Source organism: Leptidea sinapis, chromosome 24 (assembly GCF_905404315.1).
Source record: "Leptidea sinapis chromosome 24, ilLepSina1.1, whole genome shotgun sequence".
Taxonomy (NCBI): domain Eukaryota; kingdom Metazoa; phylum Arthropoda; class Insecta; order Lepidoptera; family Pieridae; genus Leptidea; species Leptidea sinapis.
In genome coordinates this window covers 1,899,367-1,924,183 of record NC_066288.1, presented here as the reverse complement: position 1 = coordinate 1,924,183, position 24,817 = coordinate 1,899,367, and the positions used below count along the sequence as shown (strand labels likewise).

At 35.9% G+C, this 24,817-nt stretch overlaps 2 protein-coding genes across 3 annotated transcripts; one reads left to right on the top strand and one right to left on the bottom strand.

Annotated features, from left to right (window-relative positions):
* Positions 1-6,646: 6,646 nt before the first annotated feature.
* On the top strand, positions 6,647-23,086 carry LOC126971672 (osteopetrosis-associated transmembrane protein 1). Of its 2 annotated transcripts, none has more exons than XM_050818061.1 (5): positions 6,647-6,841; positions 6,926-7,218; positions 8,303-8,529; positions 19,669-19,840; positions 22,977-23,086. In XM_050818061.1, the coding sequence occupies exons 1-5, from the start codon at positions 6,756-6,758 to the stop codon at positions 23,027-23,029; spliced, it is 831 nt and encodes a 276-aa protein (XP_050674018.1). In that variant the 5' UTR covers positions 6,647-6,755; the 3' UTR covers positions 23,030-23,086. The 2 variants fall into 2 exon arrangements, with proteins under 2 accessions (XP_050674018.1, XP_050674017.1); XM_050818060.1 differs by having other exon boundaries at positions 6,652-6,841; positions 6,917-7,218.
* On the bottom strand, positions 20,934-24,478 carry LOC126971675 (chromatin modification-related protein MEAF6-like). Its single transcript, XM_050818064.1, has 4 exons — positions 24,049-24,478; positions 23,761-23,964; positions 23,635-23,671; positions 20,934-23,562 (listed from the first exon to the last, which is right to left on the bottom strand). Exons 1-4 carry the CDS (start codon positions 24,190-24,192, stop codon positions 23,132-23,134), a joined length of 816 nt encoding a protein of 271 aa, XP_050674021.1. The 5' UTR covers positions 24,193-24,478; the 3' UTR covers positions 20,934-23,131.
* Positions 24,479-24,817: the final 339 nt, after the last annotated feature.

Sequence of the window (24,817 nt, the reverse complement as noted above, 5' to 3'; positions counted from 1 at the left end):
TTCCTTTAATGCCCAATCACTAATAAATTTAAGATAAACAATGTTCCAACATTACCCTGTAGTTTATAATAATATTAAAGTCAGAATTTTAATATTATATGTGACAATCAATTATACATGTATATAAAATTGGTACTCAATATCAAAGTTATATCAAAGTAGCAATAAAAAATAATTACAATTGAATGTAATATATGCACATATTTCTAATATTTTAAACATACCACACAATTCCTTGAATGCTTCATGGATGATTTATGAAGAGAAGAAAAGGAAATGGACAATATCATCTCCAAAGTGCAAATATATTGGGTGTTACAACACCCAAACTACTAAAATTGGTAACACATAAGTCCTTATATTCAGTGCTACTTAGAGGGTAGATATAAAACTTTGGTAAGTAATAGAAATTCTTTATATGATTTATAACAAAGACGAAAGCTGGAATGATCAGTTGGTTTACCATAAAGTAAAATTGTCATTAAATGTAGTCCATAAACAAGTTATTCAATTATTTTTACTATATTTTAATTATTAAATACATCTGAATCACCTTTCAAAACATCTGTCCACATTGTCTGACATAAGCAGAAGCATACAAAGCTGCTCTAAGGCAATGAGTTGCATATCCCGCTCATCTCCTTGGCCTGTGAGCAACCACTCCAACAATGTCTCGGGATCAACCTCTGCCATCTACATTTTTTAGAAATCAGTAATATTTAATGAGCACTGCATACATATATACATAACATATTGCATTAGTATTACCATAGTATAATATTATATTGAATGCACTACAGTCAAATTGGATTTTCAATTAGGTACAATAGATTAGCACATTTGATTACATTTGATACTTCATATTGGAACTTTTATTTACTATAAAACTTACAGATAACAAAACGAACAAAATAATAACAATACAAACATAATCTAATGATCAAAATGATGAAAGACATCGAAATGTAGGTTAATGCGTTAAATACAAAAGTTTATGTCCTTTCTCTTTAGTGTGAATGCACTACATATTATCAAAATTTTATGTCCCTTATAGGCGTGAATTTATACCATAAAAGAAAAGTCTTAAAAGATCAGCAGTTTAAAAATATTTCATTTTTCACGATGAACAATGAATATGATCTTTTCTCTTATTTATATACTTACTTTAACAAGTCATTACTATTACTGAAGATACACTTTATTCATCTAATAATAAAAATTGTACAATTATTACTTTCGCCTACTAACAAATCTCGTTTTGAATTATCTATATGAGAAACAATTTTTCTTCGCAATTTTCACAACATCACGACTTCGGCAATCGCCATTCTGAACAAAGAGAATTTAACTAACTTGTTCATTACGATTTTTTAAATTTTTAGTATTTTCATAGTAACTTCCAATTTGCCAGAAATGTCATTACATAGTCTTTACATCCTCTGTGGGAGTAACTGCACTATAGTCGAAAATGTAATTCGAGATCAAAAAATATGTATTGGCTGTATGGGCTTTTGACCCCTTTGCCTGTCCAGATGGACGAACAGAACCAAAAAAAAAAGAGATTATCAACATTATTCTAGGTAGCATAATTATGAACTTATAATAATTCATAATACATATATAAAAATAAATTATTTACAGATGTCTTTATTCGGTAATGGATAACAAATATTAAATAAATAATTTCCATATTAATATTCGCTCACTGATTCGAAGTCTGAACAGTTTGATGACAACAAATCGGAATTGGTTACCCACTCTTATTATAATCTGTATTTTCCGCAGCCAACATGTCTGATATTGATTTTTGTCTTTTTACGATTTCTAAGTGAGATTTTATCATATTTTCTTCATAATTAATATTTTGAATACGAGCCATTCGTTAATTTGCGCTTTCCGTCGGGCAGTTGTGGGGTTCGACGCTAACCTTCGGGGGTGGTAAGAGACATAAAAACTAATACCGAATTGGTTTTTAGCTTTGGCAGTATGTCCTTAAACCACTTTTCTAAAAAAATATAAGCGAGTTTTCAGTATTTCTTTGGATTCGAACATTAATAATGCTCCATCTATAAAAGCGTCCTCGCTGCCTTTATGAGATATTATAAATTCAAAGACCGTTAAGATATTGTGGGCCTCTCTGTTGAACTTACCATTGAAATAGCCTGTGCAGAGCTTGAGCGTGCTATTGTTGTAAGTATATATAGGCCCTCGATGCATTATATGAGTTATTTGAGAGTGTATTCGAGGAGGTTCTATCAAAATCATCAGAATCTCAGAAATATATTATGATTTGTGGTGACTTTAATATTAACTTATTAGAAAAATCCACCACTAGTATTAGATTCAATTCTTTGTTTTATATCATATAATTTATCAAATATTTTCTTAGAGCCTACTAGAGTAACCAGTACCTCTAAAAGCAGTATTGATAATATTTTTACTAATTATAAACCCATTTCTCAGTCAATAATTAGTAAACTGAGCTCAGACCACTTTGGTCAATTAGCTTCAGGTCATTTATCTTTTAATATTGAAGTAAACAAATGTACCTCAATTAAAAAGTTTATATTTGTTCCGGTAAATAACAGGCGAATGGAGAAATATAGACGCAATGTTTCGGAAAAACTCTAAAATTTGTATTTGAATTATAACAGAACTCCAAATGAGATATATGGTAAGTTATTTAAAATAATTAAAACAGAGTTTGCCTCTATATTTACTTCAAAGACAGTCAACTCGGGTAGTCTCTTGTCATTTAACAACTGGGCAACAGCTGGTATTCATAGGAGCAGACAACGGTTATATGAATTATATAGCGAGAGCTCATCATGTAATCAAGATGTATAGTGAAGAAATAATCAAAATTATTTAAGAAAGTATGAACTATTGCTAAGTCAATGCATATTAGAGAAATAATTAAAAATGCTTCAAATAAAATAAAAATGACTTGAAAAGTTGTTAACTGGGAATCTGGAGGAGTGAAAGACTGCAAGTTTGCATATAATCTAATAATAAACAATACTAAAATCCACTCTGAGCAGGAAGTAGCTTCTGCTTTTGAGATTTTTTTTCTGATATTTCAGTTTCTATCTCAAGCACCCTTGTCTCCTCCACCAGTGTTGCTGAGTCACTTCACTTGGAAAATGTTAAGGAATCTAAACAAAATTCAGTGTTGTTAGCCCAGCAGAAATAATTAACACTTTCAGATCTTTAGAAATGAAAAAAACTACCGATATATGGGGCATATCTGTAAAAATAATGAGTTCTGTTATTGATGTCGTAGCACCATATCAAGCACTAGTTTTTAATAGCTGTATAGAACATGGCGTGTTTCCTGACCTTCTCAAATATAGTAAAATTACACAAATCTTAAAATAGGGACTCAGTTCTGACCCGAATAACTGTCGCCCTGTTTTAGTGTTGCCGACCCTAAGTAAAATTTTTGAAAAAAATATTTTAATCCAAATGCTTACTCACTTTAACACTTACTCTTATAAGTTACTTAATATAAAACAATTTGGCTTTACTAGGGGACGCTCGACTACGGATGCAGGTGTTGAACTCATCAGAAATATTTTTGAGGCCTGGGAGGAATCACAAAATGCAGTTGGTATCTTCTGTGATTTATCTAAGGCTTTTGATTGTGTTCAACATTCAACGCTGATCAGGAAGCTATGTCACTATGGTATAAGAGGATCTGCGCTCGATCTTCTAATCTCATATTTAAATAGTAGGATTCAGAGGGTCGGTGTGAATGGCAGGAGATCTCCTGGGCTCCTCTCGGTATGGGGGTACCACAAGGGTCTATTCTAGGACCCTTCTTCTTCCTAATTTATATAAATAATCTACCTAACCTTGTAGAAAAAAAACACAAAGTGGTATTGTTTGCGGATGACACTTCACTTATATTCAACTTCACTATATTTCGTTATAACGAAGTAAACAATGCTCTATCTGACATCGTGTACTGGTTTAGCGCCAATAACTTATTGTTAAATAGTCAAAAAACCAAATATATTAAATTTAAAAACCAGTGGAATCTGCTGTATTTCTTGGCATTACTCTTGATTCGAATTCATGATGTTAACACGAGGAACAAACATAAACTTGATATGTCTACTACTCGGTTGAGTCAAGTTAGTAAGTCTTTTTTCGGGCGATGTATATACTTCTACAATATGATCCCAGAAAATGTACAAAACAAATGTGTTACAAAATTTAAAAGAATTGTTAAAAAACGTTTGTGTGGGAAAGGTTACTATAGCATAAACGATTTTGTTAATGACACCACGGACTGCGAATAAAGCAAACACCCTCAGGCTCTTTAATTATAAATGTTTATTGTACGATTGTAATCCACATTTTCATATTAAACAAAAAGCCCGCTGAGTTTCTTGCGCCCATTTTTCTCAGGTCTCAGGTAGTCTCTTTTGAATGGGTGTTAGTTTTACGTTCAATAAGTGATTTTGAATAAAAATATTTGAATATGGAGCTGGATTTGGATAGCCTGTGGTGAGACCCTCTCAGAAGGCTTGTTTAGTAGTTTTTATTTGAGTATTAAACCACATTTACTATTATTAACAATAATAATTAAATCTCCATAATATTGTATAAAAGCAAAATAATCAATCTCCACTTTTTTGCAAAAAGATAAGATACACAATATACTGCTTTATAAACATGCAAATAGTATAGGCATGTCTTATTAATACACACCTTACAAACCTTCCTTCTCTACGATATTGCTTTATTGTTATGAAGTATCGCTTTCTCCATAATATAATATCTCGATGATTTTTAAAGAAAATTGATAACCAATATAAAGAAAACTTGAAAAGAAACAAAAACCTAACTACAGCTACAACAGGAAAGCAAAAAGAGCACATTCAATCACGACGAACGGCAGAAGCCGAATGAACAAAACAATATGTCACAACGGCGAAGATTTTTTGTAACTTTATTTACGTTTTTCTTGTGTAGACGAGCTAAATGTTTAGAACCTCTATCATATTGACAGTGTCAAAGGAAAGTTTGTAAAATAAATTTATATTTTAATTTTTTGATGTATTTTACGCTATATTACAAGGAGGCTTGACTTTACTAACGCGAAAAACAATGCACTGAAAAGAGACAGACATATGTCACCGTGTCTATCTTCTAATGCAAAACAATAACTTGAAGCCATTTTATTTCCTTTTGATTACCAGTCTGGTGACTGTTGAGTGTGTGAATTAAAGTATTGTTTTAAAGCGTATAAATCGCTATTTTTGTTTATATTGTTCGTTTCCGAAAACGCATTTAATCAAGAATTACATGGCTTGCGTTGCTTAGTGTAAAACCCGTTGTTGTGAGAAACGGCAAAGTACAGCTTCAAATATTTAGTTGTTAGATGCATTTTTCTAAGATTTTTCCTAATATAATAATAGATAGGAATAATAATCAAGTTTTATCTATACTAATGTTTATGTTAACATTAATATTCTGATAATGCATAGATATTCGAATAATAATATAAACAAATACGAAACTAGTTTAACTTAGTTTTTGCTGCTAAGGATGGACACTATCGATAACATTTTATCGATATTTTGTATTCCCAAGTACATTATAGTTTAAATTGAATGTATGCTTAGATGTTAAGGAAAAAATCATCTTATTAACTTCACTCTTTATATTTTTTGGAATTATGTATTTTGGGTGTTTTTTTTATTAATAATTTTTCCTTACTGATCGCATTCTTACTTATAATTTGTAACGAGTACTCCTGCTTCCGGGTTCCCAACTATATTAAATAGATTATTTATGCCTGACAAGTTTATACTACATGGGTATCATGATAATTGATGATATAAGTGATGAAGTGATCAACAGTCTAAATGTATGTGTGTTGATAGTCTAAAACTTTTTTGTGAGTCATTGGTGAACAAGAGCCGCTTCAATATATATATATATAATAAATATTATATATTATCTTCAAATATAGAATAAAAACTACAGTTTGGCGCCCTTATTCCGATCTATATATTTATGTAAAAACTTAGAATAATATATTCTAACCTAAATGTTATGTTTTCAAAGTGATAACCATCATTTCCAGGATTAATACGAAACCTGAGCCACAACCTGATAGTTGAACAAGGCAAACAAGATTTTATAGCGAGGCGTTAGTCGAAGGGTTACCTCAGTTGGTTAGAGCACCGGAACGGACCGCCGGAGGTCGTGTGTTCGAATCCCGCATCGTTCCTAAAATTTTGTTTTTCAAATTTTATTTGTGTATTAATCCTAGAAGTGAGGGTTATCACTTTAAAAACATAACAAATTGTTTAGATTTACAAGAGCGACATCTCAAGTCAATTTCCTAATATGCAAATATTGTGGTTGAGCAGGTTATCAACTGTAAGGTAGATCCTGTAGATGAGGCCACAAACTGAGAGTTGAACAAAGCAAACAGAATTTTATAACTTGTTAGCTCAGTGGTTTAGAGCACCTGTACGGAACGCCGGAGATCGTTGGTTTGAATCCCGCATCGTTCATAAAATGTTGTTTTTCAAATTTTATTTGTGTATAAAGAATAGATATTAATGCCAACTATGTGTATATCTATGGTCGCAACTTGAATCACAGTGACAGAACACTATTATGTACTCTAATTTTTGATGTTATTGTTTTGATTGAATTTTGGTGTTTCCCAATTTCCACCAGAACCACTGAAAGGAAAGAACAAAGTACAAACAATCATTAATTATGTTTCAGATATGCTTCGATACGTAGTTTTGATTATATTGGTGATTTCAACTTATAAATCACTGGGGTCTGATTTAGAACAGATACATCCAGTCCTGTAAGATTTCATCAAAATATTAAATTTGATTTCATATAAAAATACTAACCTGAATAGTAAAACAATTTGTTCCAGGAAATATAGAAGCGAAGGATATATAAATTCGTACCCCGAAGAATGTTTCGATATTTTAAAATCGTTTGCAGAATTTGCGTCTAATTTTACTTTGTGTTCAATTTTAAATGCCAGGCCAATTAGACTGTGTGAACATTGTGTGGAACATTATGTTAGATTCCATGATAAGTATAATGAATTAATAAAAACAGTTGTCAATGGCACATCATGTGGATCACTTTTTATGTCCCATGATAGATTAAATGTTGTGAAAAATTATCATGATGGAATATCAGGTTTATGGGTTGGAGGGAATTGCAATGGTTAGTAATATTTTATTATATATATTAAATACTTTAATGAAAAAATTCTGATGGAACAAACTTACATTCCTTTGAACACTTGCAGCTTTAATAGGATCTACAACAACTAAAGAATACCAATGTATTCTATGAGTACTATTGTGTAACAAGATATTTACCAAATTTTAATGTTTTTTTTATGGAAAAGGAGGACAAATGAGTGTATGGGTCACCTGGTGTTAAGTGATCACCACCACCCACATTCTCTTGCAACACCAGATGAATTAAAACAGTATTGTTGGCGAAGTATAAATTCCAACCTTACTTAAAAACAAAAGTGTTGTTCTGCACAATTGATCACATTGGCTGTTAGAACTAAGTGTTAATCATAATTGTAGATTACAGTACTTTGTCTGAAATTATTAATGTTGTGTAGATTTAAAAAAAAATAAGTAAGCTGATTCTTACTTTCTGTACCAGTGAGAGACTTTTTTGCACATGATACTTGCATTCAGTGTACAATAATTACTTCTTTTTCTGTAAATGCAATATATATTAGTGTATCTGTTGCCAAGGGTGAAACTTTCAGACTCAACATCTTTTGTTAAGGTGATGACCATAATTATGGGGTGCAGCATCAAACACAAAAAAGCACATGTTAATTAAATTTATTCTTATTTATTATTTACCTTGGACAAAAAAAGAATAAAATTATTTATTTGATAGATAATGAATATTTAAATTTAACAGGTGTTGCTTTAATTTAACTACATTTTTGGTATAATAATAACTAGTAATATTTGTTACACATAACATGGCCTCCTAATGTCTGTTAATGTAGGTAAATACATCATGATGGGGTGACACATATTATCTACCCTTTAATTGCTCTATTTTCTTGTATAAATGTAACTTACACTTAAATTGTAGAATTTGAAATAATTCAAAATAATATTATATAATAATATTTTATATTTATTGTTAAAATTCACTCAATTATTTAATAAAAAATGTGATGATGAATAATATCTGTTAGAAATGGCGAGTATATAAACTATATGCAAAGGTAGTATATTAAATTCATTAAAATAATTTATTTTTTTAGATTGCTTCATATGGAATAATGGATCTTACAATGCAAAAAATGACACCAAAAAATTTTACAAAATGTTCAATGACACCATGGAATGTATAGTATTTAATATGGATTTTGACAACAATATTGTATGTGAAAAATGTATGCAAAACTACTTGCAATTGGATGAATTCTACAAAGGTTTAAGTAAAGATGGAATAGGTGTGGACAGTGTTTGTATGGATATAGTAGATTCTGTAAGTTTTCCTATCAGTGGCTCATATCTTTATTATTATAAATGCTAATTTGTGTTTATTATGCTTCCACACCCAGACTACTCAATCAATCATTATGAAATATTGCACTTAAGTGTACAGTTTAGGGGTACAGAATAGAGACAAATTTATTACCGTTTCATGCACTCACTGTGCAGGTGCTAGATCAAACAGTATCCCAGTCCTATTATTCAGGTGTAGATTTACGGAGCCCCCTTACAATGTACATTAGCACTAATTGACATACAAGCCTCTATTGGGGAATGTATTAGTACTAATGTACAAAAATATAACAATGAAGATTTTTCTTCAATTAATTTAAATTAAGTTATTTGACAAGGGAGGACAACTCTTGCAATATCATACAAAATGGGCAACATTCACCAAATATAAATGTTACTGCTAGGGATAATCATAATATAAAGCTCATAAATATTGTTCACCAGAATATACAAGGTATCTCAAGTAAGGAATTAGAAATTGAACTGTTTTTGAGCTGCTGTAATATAGATATATTATGTATTACAGAACATTGGCGGAAAAGTCATCAGCTCCAGTTTAATTTTAGAGAACATAAAGTAGTCTTTTTTTTTTGTAGAAGGAGGGCAATACATGGAGGTTCCCTAATTATTATTAATAACAGACTAAAATGTAAAAATAGAAGAGATATTGTTAATCTCTCTATAGAACAACTAATTGAGATAGCTTGTATAGAACTAGAGCAATTTATTATTGTAAGTGTATACCGCCCCCCCACTGCATCATATGAACAATTCCAACATAGAATGGAGGTACTATCAAAATTTAGCAAAACCAGCAAGTCAATTGTAGTGTGTGGAGATTTTAATATAAACTTGCTTGAACCTTTGGCCAATTGTACTAGCCTAAAAAATTTTTTCAAAGTTTTAATTTGTTCAATGTATTTTGGGAACCTACTAGAATCACTTCTACAATAGCAACCTGTTTAGATAATATTTTTACAGATGTTACTATTACTAGTAAACTCATAATTAATAATCTTCAGTCCGACCATAGTGGGCAACTTATAAAAGTAAATACAAGATTGGATAATGTCAGACCAAAAAAGGTGACGATTATACCAGTTACGGGTAGCCGTCTTGAGAGGTTTAGAAATAATTTGATAAATACGATACCATTTTTACACTGTGGTGAAACTGCTAATTTTCACTATAACTTAGTCTTCAATTCCTTCTGTGAGGAATTTGACAGGATTTTTACTGCAGTAATGGTGACAGTAAACAACAAACATTGTTTTAATGATTGGGCAACAATGGGTATCCACAAAAGTCGTAAACGCTTATATGACCTTTATTATGAGAAACATTACAATAATATTGAAGAATTTAAAATATATGTAAAAAAATACTCCAAGCTCTTTAAAGTAGTTTAGTTAGTAAGTCATGAAGCGAAAACACGTTTCATTGCAGATAAAATTAAAAACAGTAATAATAAAGTAAAAGCGACTTGGAGTGTAATTAACAATGAAACTGGTAGATCGAATTGCCGTAACACCTCTATCTGTTTAAATATTAATAATCGCGTTATAAATTCGGAAATAGAAATTGTAAATGAATTTGATAAATACTTCTCCGAAATCCCGATTGTCACGACCAAAGACCTTAACTCTTCACCAAAAGCAGCATATGATATTGTTGCGTAGCAACCCTTCGAAGTATATGACGAGAGTTGTCAAACTTCAAGACATTGTTAATTTCAACAGCTCCGTCAGCATTACTCGTAGCTCAGCGGAAAAGTGTTTACTTTAGACGCTGTAGACCCGGGTTCGATACACCTACCAGTGTATGGATTTTTTTGGGTTTTGTGAAGTTAAAGGAAATTTCTAGTTAGTTCAGGATCAAATCGAACAGAAAAAAAGGGATGGAAAATGTGTAAGCAGGATAAAAATGGTTAAAAGAATTTTCTAGTACAATTTAAATTTAAAGATGGAATGGGAGAATCATTTTGAAAATAGAACGGATCCGGGGGTATATAAGCCGTACTAAGCGTGGCCTATGGCAGTTCTAGTTCTGACTCGAAAGTGTAAAGAAGAAGAAGAAGAAAAGAAGAAGTAGTGAAAAGTGGAAGTGTTCCAAGAGGAAGAAGATAGAAGAGACTTAGTGTTCGGTGCGGTGTGACGCGTTGAAGGTACCGCCGCCCACAAGAGGAACAGCGGCAGACCGGCGAAGTGCAAGTTCAGAAAAAGTGAACGCAAATAAAGACTCGTTCCTATAAGCGGAGTATTATTTCCAATCCCTGACCCACTCCCGTGTCAATTGGTGTCAGAAGTGGGATTGGAAAGATGCCATTAGGGCCCAGGAACGAGAAGGGAGTGACCACGCGAGCGGGAGCAGCTGCAGCGGCAGAGGACGAGTCACAACAAGCATCCGGCTCTGGACTCAGTGCGACCGTGTCAGCACCGCAGGCTCCTGCCGTAAACATCAGCGCGCTCATGCAGCAGATGGCCGCCATGATGCAAGAGCAAGCGCGCCGACAGGAGGAGCAGCTGCGGAGCTTGCAAGAGGAACAAGCGCGCCGACAGGAGGAGCAAGCGCGCCGACAGGAAGAGCAAGCGCACAGACAGGAGGAGCAGCTGCGGGGCTTGCAAGAGGAACAAGCGCGCCGACAGGAGGAGCAAGCGCGCCGACAGGAGGAGCAGCTGCGGGGCTTGCAAGAGGAACAAGCGCTCCGACAGGAGGAGCAAGTGCGTCGACAGGAGGAGCAGCTGCGAGCCTTGCAGGAAGAGCAAGCACGTCGACAGGAGGAGCAGCTGCGAGGTCTGCATGAAGGCCTCTGTTGAAAAGGAGATCGCCAGGATTGACACTGTAGAAAAGGAGATCGCCCGGATTGACACTGTGGAAAGGAAGATGGGGGAGATGGAAGCAACTATTCATCAGCTCAATAGGAAGGTCGTGTGTGGGGGTCCTTCAGCCAACCCAGGAGTCACCTGCGGAATCACATCGACCAGAAGTTTGAAATTACCTCCCTACGACGGCAAGTCTTCCTGGGCCGCCTTCAAGCTACAATTAGAGACGGTCAGAAGAGCAAGTGGTTGGAGTGACCTAGAAGCACACTCTGCCCTCACACTAGCGCTCCGTGATGAAGCACTTTCCGTATTGGAAGCACTCGGCGCTGGGAAGGAGGAAGTAACCTATATGGACCTTCTTAACGCGTTGGAGGCACGTTATGGCGATAAACACCTTGAGCATGTGTATCGGGCGCAGCTTAAGGACCGCAGTCAAAGGGCCAACGAAACTCTGCAGCAGTGGTCCCTCGAAGCTGAGAAGCTAGTGCGTAAAGCATATCAGTCGTCGCCAACTGCAATAGAAGAAATGTTGCTCCAAGTGTTCATCGATGGAATACGGGACGCCGAAGTAAGAGCAGCCGTACGACTGAGTCATCATACTAGCTTGAAGAAAGCGGTGGCACATGCGTTGGAAGTGGAAGCAGTTCGCCACGATTCTCGGGGGTTGAGACTCCGCAAAATTGTACCAGCAGATTCCAGCCGAAGGCAAGCATATAGCTCAGTATGCTATGGGTGTGGGGAGCGAGGACACATTAGGAGCACTTGCCCCAGGCGTGAGAGCATAACGCAAGGTAGGAAGGATGCGGCGGTCTCAACATCACCGCTGGAGCAGCAGGAAAACTAGAAAAGGCCAGGGCAGTGGGGTGGGCGCTGGCTGGTAGAAGCAAAGCCCCAAGGATCTTCGTTAAGCAGACATGTGACGGAAACACTTTAGTTATAGAGGGAATGATAAATGGAAAATCTTGCCGTTTCACTTTGGATACGGGAGCCTCACGTACAGTCGTTAGCCAAAGAAGACTAGAGAGCATCGGAAGACGACATATACGAGAAAATGCAAACTTAACACTCACAACAGCTACCTGCCAGCGCATACCAGTCCAGGGGGAGAAGATCGTGGCCGTGAAAATCGGTAATACGTTGTACTGGCAAAAAGTGGTAATCGCAGATATCACAGATGACTGCATCATTGGGTTGGATTTTCTTCGAAATCATCAGTGTACGATTAACATGAAACATGGTGTATTGAAGCATGGAGGTGAAGAAATTCCAATAAAAGGCGGAACTTTTGGGAAAGTGTTGTGCTTACGAGACACTACTTTAAATCCGAGATCGCAGACCCTAGTCCCGGTAGTCCTGCCAAGAGATGACAAAGGAAGACCTTGTAAATGCGCTTTAATAGAAAGAGAGACATCGGACACGAAATGGATCCCAGCCAGGACTGTTGTGGGAAACTCCCAAATTGCGATGGTTCCCGTGTTTAATCCTCATGAGGACAAGCAAATCATTAGGAAAGGAACAGTGATAGGAGGTTGTGAGGAGATAGCTTGGTTAAGAAAGTGTGAAGAAGGGAGGAAGACCGTAGCTGCAAGCCAGGATGTGAACATACAGAAACTTCTGGATGGCTGTAAGGACAATCTTACCAAGCTACAGTTAATAAAAGCGAGAAATTTCCTGCTACGCTACGCCGGGATGTTCTCGAAGAACGACGGGGACATCGGAAGAACTGGTTTGGTGAAACACAAGATCGACACAGGAGACACTGTTCCGATAAGGCAAAGACCAAGACGTATTCCGTTTGCACGTGAACAAGAAGTGGAAGACATGATTCGGGATATGAAAGAAAATGGTGTGATAGAACCGTCATCGAGTCCATGGTGTTCTCCAGTGGTTCTAGTGAAGAAGAAGGATGGATCAACTAGATTTTGTGTGGACTATCGGCGTTTGAACGATGTAACTAAGAAAGACAGTTATCCATTGCCAAGAATCATTATGGGACGAAGTTTTGAAGATCATCTTAAGAAGCTCGAAAAAGTCTTCACAAAACTGCAGGGTGCCAAGTTGAAGTTGAGTCCAAAGAAATGTTCCTTCTTTCAACGTGAGGTAAATTACTTGGGGCACGTTATCTCGGAGCAAGGCGTTGCGACGGATCCTGCCAAGATAAGTGCTGTCAAAGACTGGCCGACGCCGACAAAAAAGACACATGTGAGAGCATTTCTAGGACTATGCTCTTATTATCGACGCTTTGCGAAAGGGTTTTCCGATGTTGCTAAGCCCTTACATCGACTGACGGAGGAGAAAAGAGCCTTTTCCTGGGATGAAGAATGCGAACAAGCTTTCTTAGAGTTGAAGAAAAGACTATGTGAATCACCTATCCTCGGATATCCTGAAACAGAGGGAAGATTCATAGTGGATGCTGATGCTAGCAACACTGGAATTGGTGGAGTACTATCTCAGAAGAGAGGAGATCAAGAAGTTGTAATTGCATACTTTAGCAAATCTTTATCAAAGCCGGAGAGAAACTACTGTGTAACTCGTTGGGAGTTACTGGCCGTGGTGAAGACATTACAACATTTCAAAAAGTACTTGTTGGGTCGCAAATTCCTCGTAAGGACTGATCATGCCGCCTTGAAGTGGTTACTAGAATTCAAGAATCGGAAGGACAAGTGGCCAGATGGATTGAGCAACTTCAAGAGTACGACTTTGAAATCGAACATCGAGGAGGAAAAACTCATGGAAACGCAGATGCTTTATCAAGAAGACCTTGTCCGACGGAATGCAAACATTGCATTCGTCAGGAGGAGAAAGAAAATCCAATAATCCGACTGATCAGAACAGATTCGATCGATGGGAACTGGAGCAACGATGCAATGAGGAGAGCTCAGGAAAATTATAAGGATCTTCAACCAGTTTTACATTGGCTAGCAAGTGGATCACTTAAACCAAAATGGTCTGAAATGGCTAGACACAGTACGGCTACCAAGAGTCTCTGGGCACAATGGAACAGTTTGGTGATGCATGACGGGTTGCTCTGCCGTAAATAGGAAACCCCGCAAGGAAAGGATTGCCATCTGCAACTGGTCGTTCCCAGGGAGAAGGTGAACGAGATCCTGAGAGCTTATCACGATGGTTCTTCAGGTGGACATTTGGGAATAAGAAGAACTCTCACAAAAATTAAAGAACGATTTTACTGGTTGCATTGCCGTGATGATGTGGAAGACTGGTGCCGAAAATGCAAGAGTTGTGCTGCTGTTAAAGGACCTCAGACCCGGAGCAGAGGAGTTATGAAATTGTACAATGTTGGGACTCCGTGGGAAAGAGTAGCTCTGGATATGGCCGGACCGTTCCCAGTCACCAAATCTGGAAACCGTTACATAATGGTGGTGATGGATTATTTCACGAAGTGGCCGGAAGCATTTGCCCTACCGAATCAAGAAGCAGTTACCGTTGCGACGAAGCTGGTGAATGAAGTTTTCTGCAGATTCGGTGTGCCTTTGGAGTTGCACAGTGACCAAGGGCGGAACTTCGAGTCACAAGTATTTCAAGAAGTTTGCAAGATCTTGGGAATCCATAAGACCAGAACTACGCCATATCATCCACAGTCGGACGGGATGGTGGAGAGGTTTAACCAAACATTGGAGCGACATCTGGCAAAAGTAGTGGACAGTCATCAGGATAACTGGGATGAGTACATTCCACTGTTTCTTATGTCGTATAGAAGCGCAATACACGAGACGACAACGGTGACTCCTGCGTACGCCAATTTTGGAAGGGAATTGAAATTGCCAGCTGATTTACTCTCAGGCTGTCCACCGGATACTTCGAAAAGTATAACAGAATATGTGGATGAGTTACGGAAAAAGATGGTTGACATCTACGAGGAAATTAGAACAACTGGGCTTAAGGCAAGTGAACGGATGAAGACCCGCTACCATCGAAGAGCTAATATTCCTGGTTTTGAAGAGGGAACCCTGATTTGGTTACACAATCCTGTAAGGCGAAAGGGGAAGTCTCCGAAGCTCCAACCAAGTTGGGAGGGACCATACAAAGTAATCACAAGGATAAATGATGTGACTCTCAGGATCCAGCGTACCCCTCGAAGTCCCCCGAAAATCGTACATGTCGATCGGGTGGCTCAGTACTACGGAAGCAACGATGATCGGGACGATCATGTCTTGGGAGGGGGCAGTGTTGCGTAGCAACCCTTCGAAGTATATGACGAGAGTTGTCAAACTTCAAGACATTGTTAATTTCAACAGCTCCGTCAGCATTACTCGTAGCTCAGCGGAAAAGTGTTTACTTTAGACGCTGTAGAACCGGGTTCGATACACCTACCAGTGTATGGATTTTTTTGGGTTTTGTGAAGTTAAAGGAAATTTCTAGTTAGTTCAGGATCAAATCGAACAGAAAAAAAGGGATGGAAAATGTGTAAGCAGGATAAAAATGGTTAAAAGAATTTTCTAGTACAATTTAAATTTAAAGATGGAATGGGAGAATCATTTTGAAAATAGAACGGATCCGGGGGTATATAAGCCGTACTAAGCGTGGCCTACGGCAGTTCTAGTTCTGACTCGAAAGTGTAAAGAAGAAGAAGAAAAGAAGAAGTATTGAAAAGTGGAAGTGTTCCAAGAGGAAGAAGATAGAAGAGACTTAGTGTTCGGTGCGGTGTGACGCGTTGAAGGTACCGCCGCCCACAAGAGGAACAGCGGCAGACCGGCGAAGTGCAAGTTCAGAAAAAGTGAACGCAAATAAAGACTCGTTCCTATAAGCGGAGTATTATTTCCAATCCCTGACCCACTCCCGTGTCAATATGCTTAAATTACACGTACCAGTATCTTCCACTGATTTGAAATTTAAGTATGTTACAGGTAGCGATATAATATTCTTATCTTCAAATTAATTAACCTAAAAAATACAAAAGACCTATGGGGCCATTCGACTAATATTGTAAAATACATACTTGACATTATAGCACCTGAATTAGCAATAATATTTAATGAATGCATAGATGAGGGTGTCTTCACTGACCTCATGAAATACAGCAAAGTTATACCTTTGTTTAAATCGGGCAGTTCTTTTGACCCTGCTAATTTCAGACCTATTTCAGTGCTGCCTGTTTTTAGTAAAATTTTTGAAAAAACTTTTGCTTCAACAGCTACAAATGCATTTTTGTAAATTAATGAACAAAAATCAGGGGCTTATCAACAATTAATGCGGGTACTAGACTCATTGAGCACATCTTTGACGCCTGGGAAGAGTCACAGGATGCATTGGGCATTTTTTGTGATTTGTTCAAAGCATTTGACTGCGTCCACCATGAAACTTTACTCCTAAAACTAAAACATTATGGAGTGAAAAATAGAGCCCTAAATCTGTTAAAATCATATTTAAGCGAAAGAGTTCAGATAGCCGATGTAAATGGCAAACGGTCTTCGGGTAAACCATAGGTGTTCCACAGGGTTCTATTCTCGGTCCTTTCTTGTTTCTTATATACATTAACGATCTACCGTTTGTGGTAGATGATAGCCATGAGATTGTATTGTTTGCTGATGATACTTCACTTATTTTTAAAGTGAAGCGACGTGCGGATATTGATGATGAGGTAAACAATGCACTCTCAAAGATAGTGCGTTGGTTTGAGACGAATAATCTGCACTTAAAAATTTAATATAATATGTTCACAAAAATAGTCACCTTTTTGCTCTTAATAGTGATTTTCATTATTATAACACTAGAAATAAGGGATTGCTTGTAACTAATTCTAGTAGGCTGCATAAGATACATAATAGCTTTAAGGGTAAATGTATACACTTTTATAATAAAGTCCCAGCCACTGTTCAGGCATTATCTATAAATAAATTTAAATGTTTTATAAAAAAATGGCTCTGTCGTAAATCCTATTACTCCACTGCTGAATATCTAAATGATCGGACAGCCTGGGACTAGATTGTGATTATTTCATAGCGATAGATATGACTGTACAATATTGTATATTTTTATTGAAAAGAGCGAAAAAAAGAATGCTGGGAGAGTTTCTTGCGCCGCTTCTTCTCTCTCAGAGCGCCATTTGTTTCCGAAGCGGTAGTAGTATCTAGTAGTATAAGAAATGACATCAAAAAGAATTCTAAAGGAATCAATTTTGAGAAAATAAATGCCTTTTATGCCTTACCTCTCAGTGCTTATGTTGCTCTACCTGTCTTGCCAAATTTGGTAAGAACCTATTTAGTGCAGTTTAAGATTATTGTTCTAGGAAAGAACTTTCTACAGATCTCAGCAGGCCTATGTCCTTTAGTTAAGTTATAAGGCTATATGTGTATATATATGAGGTCCCTGCTGCCGATGCACATAAGGAATAACACCCTCGCCCAGATGCAAAAAAGAAAGCCGATCTTCTGAGCTCTCTTTTTGCCTCCAACTTGAGTCTATGACAACGAAAAAACATCGCCAACCATCCCGCGGTGTCAGAGCTCTATGCCTGAAGTACAGTTACGACAGAAAACTGTTTGGCGAGCTCTGTTTTCGTTGGATGTCAGGAATTCGAGCGGGCCGGATGGCACTTCTCCAATCGTGCTTAGAATGTGTGCCCCTGTGTTGACGCCGGCGCTAACACGTTTATTCCAGCACTGTAATTCAAAAGGCATACACCCTGACTCATGTCAAGTCGGCCCTTGTCCATCCAATCCAAAAAAAGCAGAGGGTTTGGATCTGGCAAACTACAGGCATATTGGTATTACCACCCTGCTCTTCAAAATCATGGAAAGCATAATTAACTGCCAGCTCTTGGCGTACCTAGAAGGTAACACATAGGTAGGCGGCGGCAATCGAAAGCAAGGAGGAAGGCCTGAGAGTTAGCCTGTATATAGCGAAGGCCATTGATCGTGTATGGCACAAGGCGCTTCTCTCAAAACTTCCATCATTTGGTCGTCCCGAGAGCTAATGCAAGTGGACCTCCAGCTTCCTCACTGGGCGCAGTTTTTATCGATGGTTAGTGCTCGAAACCGAAGTCCGTGAACGCTGGAGTGCCTCTAAGCTGTGTGCTATCTCCGACACTGTTTCTTCAGACGACATCACTGATGATGCCGTATACACGGGCCATGCAGGTCTCTTTCGGGAAATCGTCGACCAGTGCCGGAAGAAACTTGTCTTCTATCGAGTCCATTCTCGAGAATGTCGCGATATGGGGTAAATTGAACCTTGTCCAATTTATCTCCCAGAAGAGTCAAGGTTGCGCTTCACCTCTAAAAAAAATTCCATTTGTCGTATCACCGACAACACTTCCCTTGAAGCCTCGCCTAGTATCGGAATATGATCTGATTCCTGCCGCCGAATTCCACCTTCGCACGACACGCCACAAATTAGGATATCATCACCACCATCTGGATGTGTGACGGTCCTTTACTGTGCGCTTTTGTGTGCTAAGGAGCTTTCTTCAATGTACTACAAAGCTGTGGAACGAACTTCCTTGTGCGGTGTTTCCGGGACGATACGACATGGGTGCCTTCAAAAAAAAGCGCGTACACCTTCCTTAAAGGTCGGCAACGCTCCTGTGATTCCTATGGTATTGCAAGAGAATGTGGGCGGCGGTGATCACTTAACACCAGGTACCCTGGACCCATACGCTCGTTTGCCCTCCTTTTTCCATAATAAAAATATATAAAGAGATTTAATTCATAAATACATATTTGATTTTATTATGTCACCCTCTGACAAATTATTTGTGTCCCATATAACATATTATTATTATTTATATATTATATTGTTAAATGTAGAGTTTGAAGTCTGGATGGTTCTGTTTCCTTGAGGGGTCCCAAAGGTCGCGCACGTTACTTCGTACAGCTAAGACGCGGATGGAACATATGTTTATTACGAATGGCTTGGAAGAGAGTGAATGCTCATCGCTTCCCTCAGCAACAAGTGGCTTCCTGATTGGTTGATTGATCTTATGTGTTGATCAGTTGATGACTTGTTATGAGGCCGTAACATTTGCATAAATTTTTTTTGAAAAAATTTCTGGTCTGAATGTAGAAATACCCACATCCTCGGGGATTTTATGAATGTTTTCATGTGTATGTTTGTATTGAATGCCCTATTCAATTCTCTCTAATAAAGTTTGTTGTATATTTGTGGTCAATCCCATTACAATATTTTTTATTTTAAATACAATTATTTCTCACAAGTACCATCATACCCTAGAGTACCTGCTAAGTAGTAACCACTACAGACTAATACTCTACTATTATACTATATTGTTTGCTAATTCCGCTCTTCTTACTTAGTTAATCTGTTTCGTTTTGTTTTAGATGAATGCTACAAGGTACATATGGAGTAAGAATCTTAACTGCTGTAATTTAAGAAGAACCCCTGAAGTTATATTTCTGTGTTGCACAGGGATAATTAGTTTTTTACCAATTATGTACTACCTTGCGGTACGTTTTTGTGGACCTATCAGAGACTTACCAAATGTTTTAAAAGGTAAGCTTGATCCCAACGTATTAAACAAGTAATTATCATAATATAAATAGGTTAGTAAATATACAGGACAATGTACCTCATTATCTTTCAATGATTACAAATAATGATATAAGGGCTCTCAGTTTTAAAATATAGTGCTATCCTACAAATAAAACGAAAATGAACACAATTTTTCATTTGTTGGCTTCAAAATTTATTGTTAGGAATCCAAAATAAAGTATGTATAGAGATTTGGATTAGTACTATATCATTTTATAGCTTATTCAAATGTAACCTTAATATCATTATTATGCTTTGTTAAATGTTTAAACATTAGCACTTATAGTGTTTCTTCTTTTCCATTTTAATGTGACCAATTTGAAATTGTTAATTATAAAAACTCAAGAAGAGAAGCATAATAGAAATAGCTGTTTTGTATTCAAATTAAAAAAATCTTTATTCTTTATTTAGTGCAAGTCAGGATGAAGTATAAAAATTACAAGTCATTTGCTTACAGTGAAGACACATGAAACATAGAAGCAGTCTCGTCATAACATTTATTATTAGCGCCAAAAATTCTCACCATTAAGTCAAGTACAGTAAACTAAAATGTATAATAAAAAGAGTGTTATTGGTATTGGATCTAGGTTGATATTAGTATGTGCTTTGTCACTTACTTTGTCATGTGCACAATGTGATTGGTTTACAGCATAATTACGGTAATTGGTTGGCGCCCTTGATATAATATCAATGTTTGTCAGATACATGGATAATGTATGTGTTATGTATGATGGGATCAGTCATTTAAAAGAAATAGATCTTTAAAGTATATGTATATGTGCTAGGTTGTATTAGTGTATAACTTAAAAAAAGCGCGTACATATTTTTTAAAAGAGCGGCTTCACTGGTGGCGGTGTTAACATCATCAGGTGACCTGTATGCTTGTATGTTCTCCTCTTCCATAAAAAAATATGTATCTAAATCATTTTAGAATAAGTATAGTACTTGCCTATTTTCTTTGATTAACGCGAGTTTAATTTAATACTTTACATTTAAATAAAATACTTTCTAAAGATTGACAAGCTGCTCCTGCATAGGTCATTGAAACATCGGGTTAATTAAATTATTAAAAAATGTAATTTTTTAAACAAAAAACTTGTATAAAAAATACAGTTACTTACAATTACATTAGCAATAACATTTTCGAATATATTTACTTAAAAGTGTGAGTTTCGAGTGTTTTTTGAATTACAATAATTCTGCAGCTAATGCAATAATTTGTATTGTATTGCACTCTGTCGACTAATTGGGAAGCTTCCTTAGAGCTTTGAGCATTAGGTCCTTTTGTTTTTTAATATGTTGTTCAATTTTAAAAAACTTCTCATCCGTGAACAAAATTTTTCTGTGACCTCTCTTTGCGGACCGCTTCAGTAGCTAGTTGTTTCGATTTTACAATACTATTCTGTTTTAAATTATCAGATTAGAAATAGGCTGCAAGTCCTTAGTCATCTTTTAAAATATGCGACACGGTTCTATCTCCATCTCCCAACATAAAATCTTTTGCTTTCGGACAGGATTTTTTCGAATTATTTCCCTTACTGCTTTGACCAACTTTTTCGTACGTACACTACGTGGACGGCCAAATCTTTTTCCGTCACAAACAGAGGTCTCATTGTACGTATTAATAGCCCGAAACACATAAACATTTTACTAATACCAAGCGTATGGAGAGTTGCATTTGGCTCCATACCTACTTTGTGTAATGCAAGCGATTGGGTTCTCTTTATCACCACACTCCATTTTAATATCAAAAAATATTGTATAATGTATTGGCGCCAAAATGAGAAAACTCAATGAAAAATCATACAAAAATGACAGATTCGAAATTAAAATCTAATATTTTGTTATTTAAGACCAGTCTAAGTATGTCAATGAACAAAATTGATGCTCTTGGTACAATAATTTTGTACTGTGCTCTATAGCATCTATCTAATAGCATTGTGAATTTCTTCTTGGCTAAATGGAACCTTCATTTTTAAATTGAAGTGAACATATTTTAGATGTCTTGTTAGGTATTCAATCATTTCTTCATCCTGTCTTTAATTTACTAGACATAAATATTTACGACTCCCACAAATTAAAAATAAAATAAGAAAGGCACTAGCACATACACATTTTATATAAGAAGAGTCAAAAATAGTCGTTAAAATAATGAATATATAAGGAAAATTAAAAAACCACCACAGGATACCATCCAACAAAAAGGCAATATTTAAAACTAACCGACTCCCCTTTGCATGACGACTGACATTTGATGTCTGCACGACTTTATAATATTTAAATCCTTGTTACATCCGTTTTTAAAATGGTGTCCAACCAGGATCCAATCATACTCTCCTAACTGAATGAATCCAAGACCAGGTACAGTTTGTTATCCCTGCCTTCTTAGGAATAGTTTTAGATGCACTATTTTAAAGGGTCAGAAATACTGCCATGTTTTATATCTGTTAACTGTTTTCGTAATTGCTACACAGTAACACACATTATGACGCCTCATACTAGGTATAGCCTGTACCATAGTTGCACAACAACAATATATTTTAATGCAATATACATATACCCATATAAATACACATAAACATCAAGTCATCATTTATATGTTTGCATTTACCTGGGATCCCTAGCTTAGTAGTCAGGGTCACTAACATGTAAAAACAGGCAGGACATTCACCTGGTAGTTGTTGTAACACCCTGCCCATTACAATGTATCACATCAGAAATAGGTGCCATTGAGGTACACAAATCCTGTGCAAAGGAGCCTCCCACCTCCTTGACCATGTACAACTCAATTTTAGTAATAACAGTGAAAGTAGTAAATTGAAACTATTTTTAAAATTGTCATATATTATGCTATTGCAAATTTTCATATGAAAAGGGTTGATTTCTAAGTTTTTCTATTGTAAGATAAATTTTATAAACAAGTATGTTTAGATAAAAATATACACTTTTACTAAACTTATAATATAATAAAGAATGTACAGAAACACTCTGAATCAAGTACAGAAAATATTTGTTTAAACTAATAATTGTGTGCAAATTCACAAGATTTGTCTTCTTCAGGAATTAATAATAATTTTTAACACTCTTGTTTTTGCAGAATCCAGATTTAAGCAGTCTATATTGAGGTCTATAAACAGAAGAAGTGATTAAAATCTTTAAAAAGAATAATCTTAATTTTATATCAATTATATATTTGGAATTTAGAAATGGTTTTTTATTTGTTTACTGTTTATAATTTCCAACCTTCTTATTTTAGCGAAGTTTTGCTTTTTTGTTATTGTTTTTCTTAACATTACTATTACTACTGCTGTTAGATAATTTATGTTTTAAAGAATTTGGTGTTGTGTCTCCTTTGTTTAACATACTCAAATTGATATCTTTATCCTTTGGAGTTCCTGGTCGGCTATCAACACCAATTCCAGAAATTATTTTAGTGTCACTAGAGAATGACTTTTGCAATACATTAGAAGTAAGTTTTTGTGAAGAATTTTGTTTTGAAATCAATCTATCTAATTTATCTACATTGCCATTAGTTTGCTGTTTCCCAGATGGCTTTGATGCTAGGCTTTCAGTGGATCCATGTATAGTGGTATGATTCAAGGAGCCAATGCTCACACCAGTACTTATTTGGGTGTCTGAAGAGTCTTCATTAGTTTGTGATTCAATTTCACTGTTTCTTTCATCTACAAAGTATAAAAGATTATTATATAAGAATTCTCTTAGAATTTCATTAATTTGTTTGTTTTATTACATACTTTTTGTCTCCCCAGTCTCTACTAAGCCACTAACAGCCTGAAAAATCAAGTGTTTACGATAACTTCATAATTATTACATGAAAATTAATATATTGTATATCAATTATTTATATTTTCTTGACTTACAGCCATAGAAGTGATAGAAGATTTAGAAAACAATCTCTCGGCTTCTTTAAATTTTCTATTACGCTTGTCTGCTTTGGAGTTTGTACTTTTATTTGTAGTAAGATATCTGTCCCACCCTCTTATAATGTTTCCATACAGCTGGGTGTCTTCTAAGTAAGATCCCTCAAAGGCATAAATTTGTCTTTCTAAATTTGCCAACGTTTCCTTTAAAATGAAGTATAACATAAACGTAAACAATAGTAATTATGGTTTTACATTAAGTAAATTTCATGTCTTATATTTACTTACAGCTACTTCAGTTTTCCTTTTTACTAATTCGGCTAATTCAGCTCTGGTATCAGCTACAGACTGCGATGGCTTTGTAGCTATACTGTTCGTTTTTGAAGGTAGACTTTGGGTTTCACTAGCGGGGCTTTGTGGTGAAACAACCATTTCGAATTTCGATGTCTTTTAAGATATTTTTCTTAAAAATCTACATATGACTTGAGCGAATCTCAAGTCTCAACATCAATAATATTTATCAAAATACGCAATAGGCAGGTATGTGAGTTATAGCCTAACCACATTACACCAGGTTGTACTTGTTGTAAATTGTAATCAATAAAGTTGCAAATGTTTGTAAGTTGTAACTGACTACTGACACAATCTATTACTCTAACGAGAAAAACGCCAACTCCCTACAAAAAATGTGGTACTAAAACAACTTAACAAGACTACCAGCGACGCTTGTGGAACCCCCGAGACATTAAGAATGTCACATAAATTATTGCGGGAAATTCAAATTCCACATTTCCCGCCTTTATCCAAAGTTTGAATTTGACTAGTATTACTAATTGAAAATATATTAAATACAATTAAAATATGTAATTAAACACTGCATTAAGGTAAAGCTACTAAATGCAATGTTTATTTACATACTCTACCTGTATTTAATACAAATTTCAACTAATCTGTAGCTACTGACTACGATCAACTTCTGTTGATTGGTATAAGATTACATTTTCATAACTTACAAACAATAATATATTTTGATTTCGTAGGTACCTAAATTGCATTA

Coding starts and splice junctions, on each gene's coding strand:
- LOC126971672 (XM_050818060.1), top strand. CDS start 6,756: ATGCTTCGATACGTAGTTTTGATTATATTGGTGATTTCAACTTATAAA. Junction 6,842..6,916: donor GAACAGATACATCCAGTCCT/GTAAGATTTCAT, acceptor AATTTGTTCCAG/GAAATATAGAAGCGAAGGAT. Junction 19,841..22,976: donor CTTACCAAATGTTTTAAAAG/GTAAGCTTGATC, acceptor TTGTTTTTGCAG/AATCCAGATTTAAGCAGTCT.
- LOC126971675 (XM_050818064.1), bottom strand. CDS start 24,192: ATGGTTGTTTCACCACAAAGCCCCGCTAGTGAAACCCAAAGTCTACCT. Junction 23,672..23,760: donor CTTCTATCACTTCTATGGCT/GTAAGTCAAGAA, acceptor TTGATTTTTCAG/GCTGTTAGTGGCTTAGTAGA. Junction 23,563..23,634: donor AGAGACTGGGGAGACAAAAA/GTATGTAATAAA, acceptor TATACTTTGTAG/ATGAAAGAAACAGTGAAATT.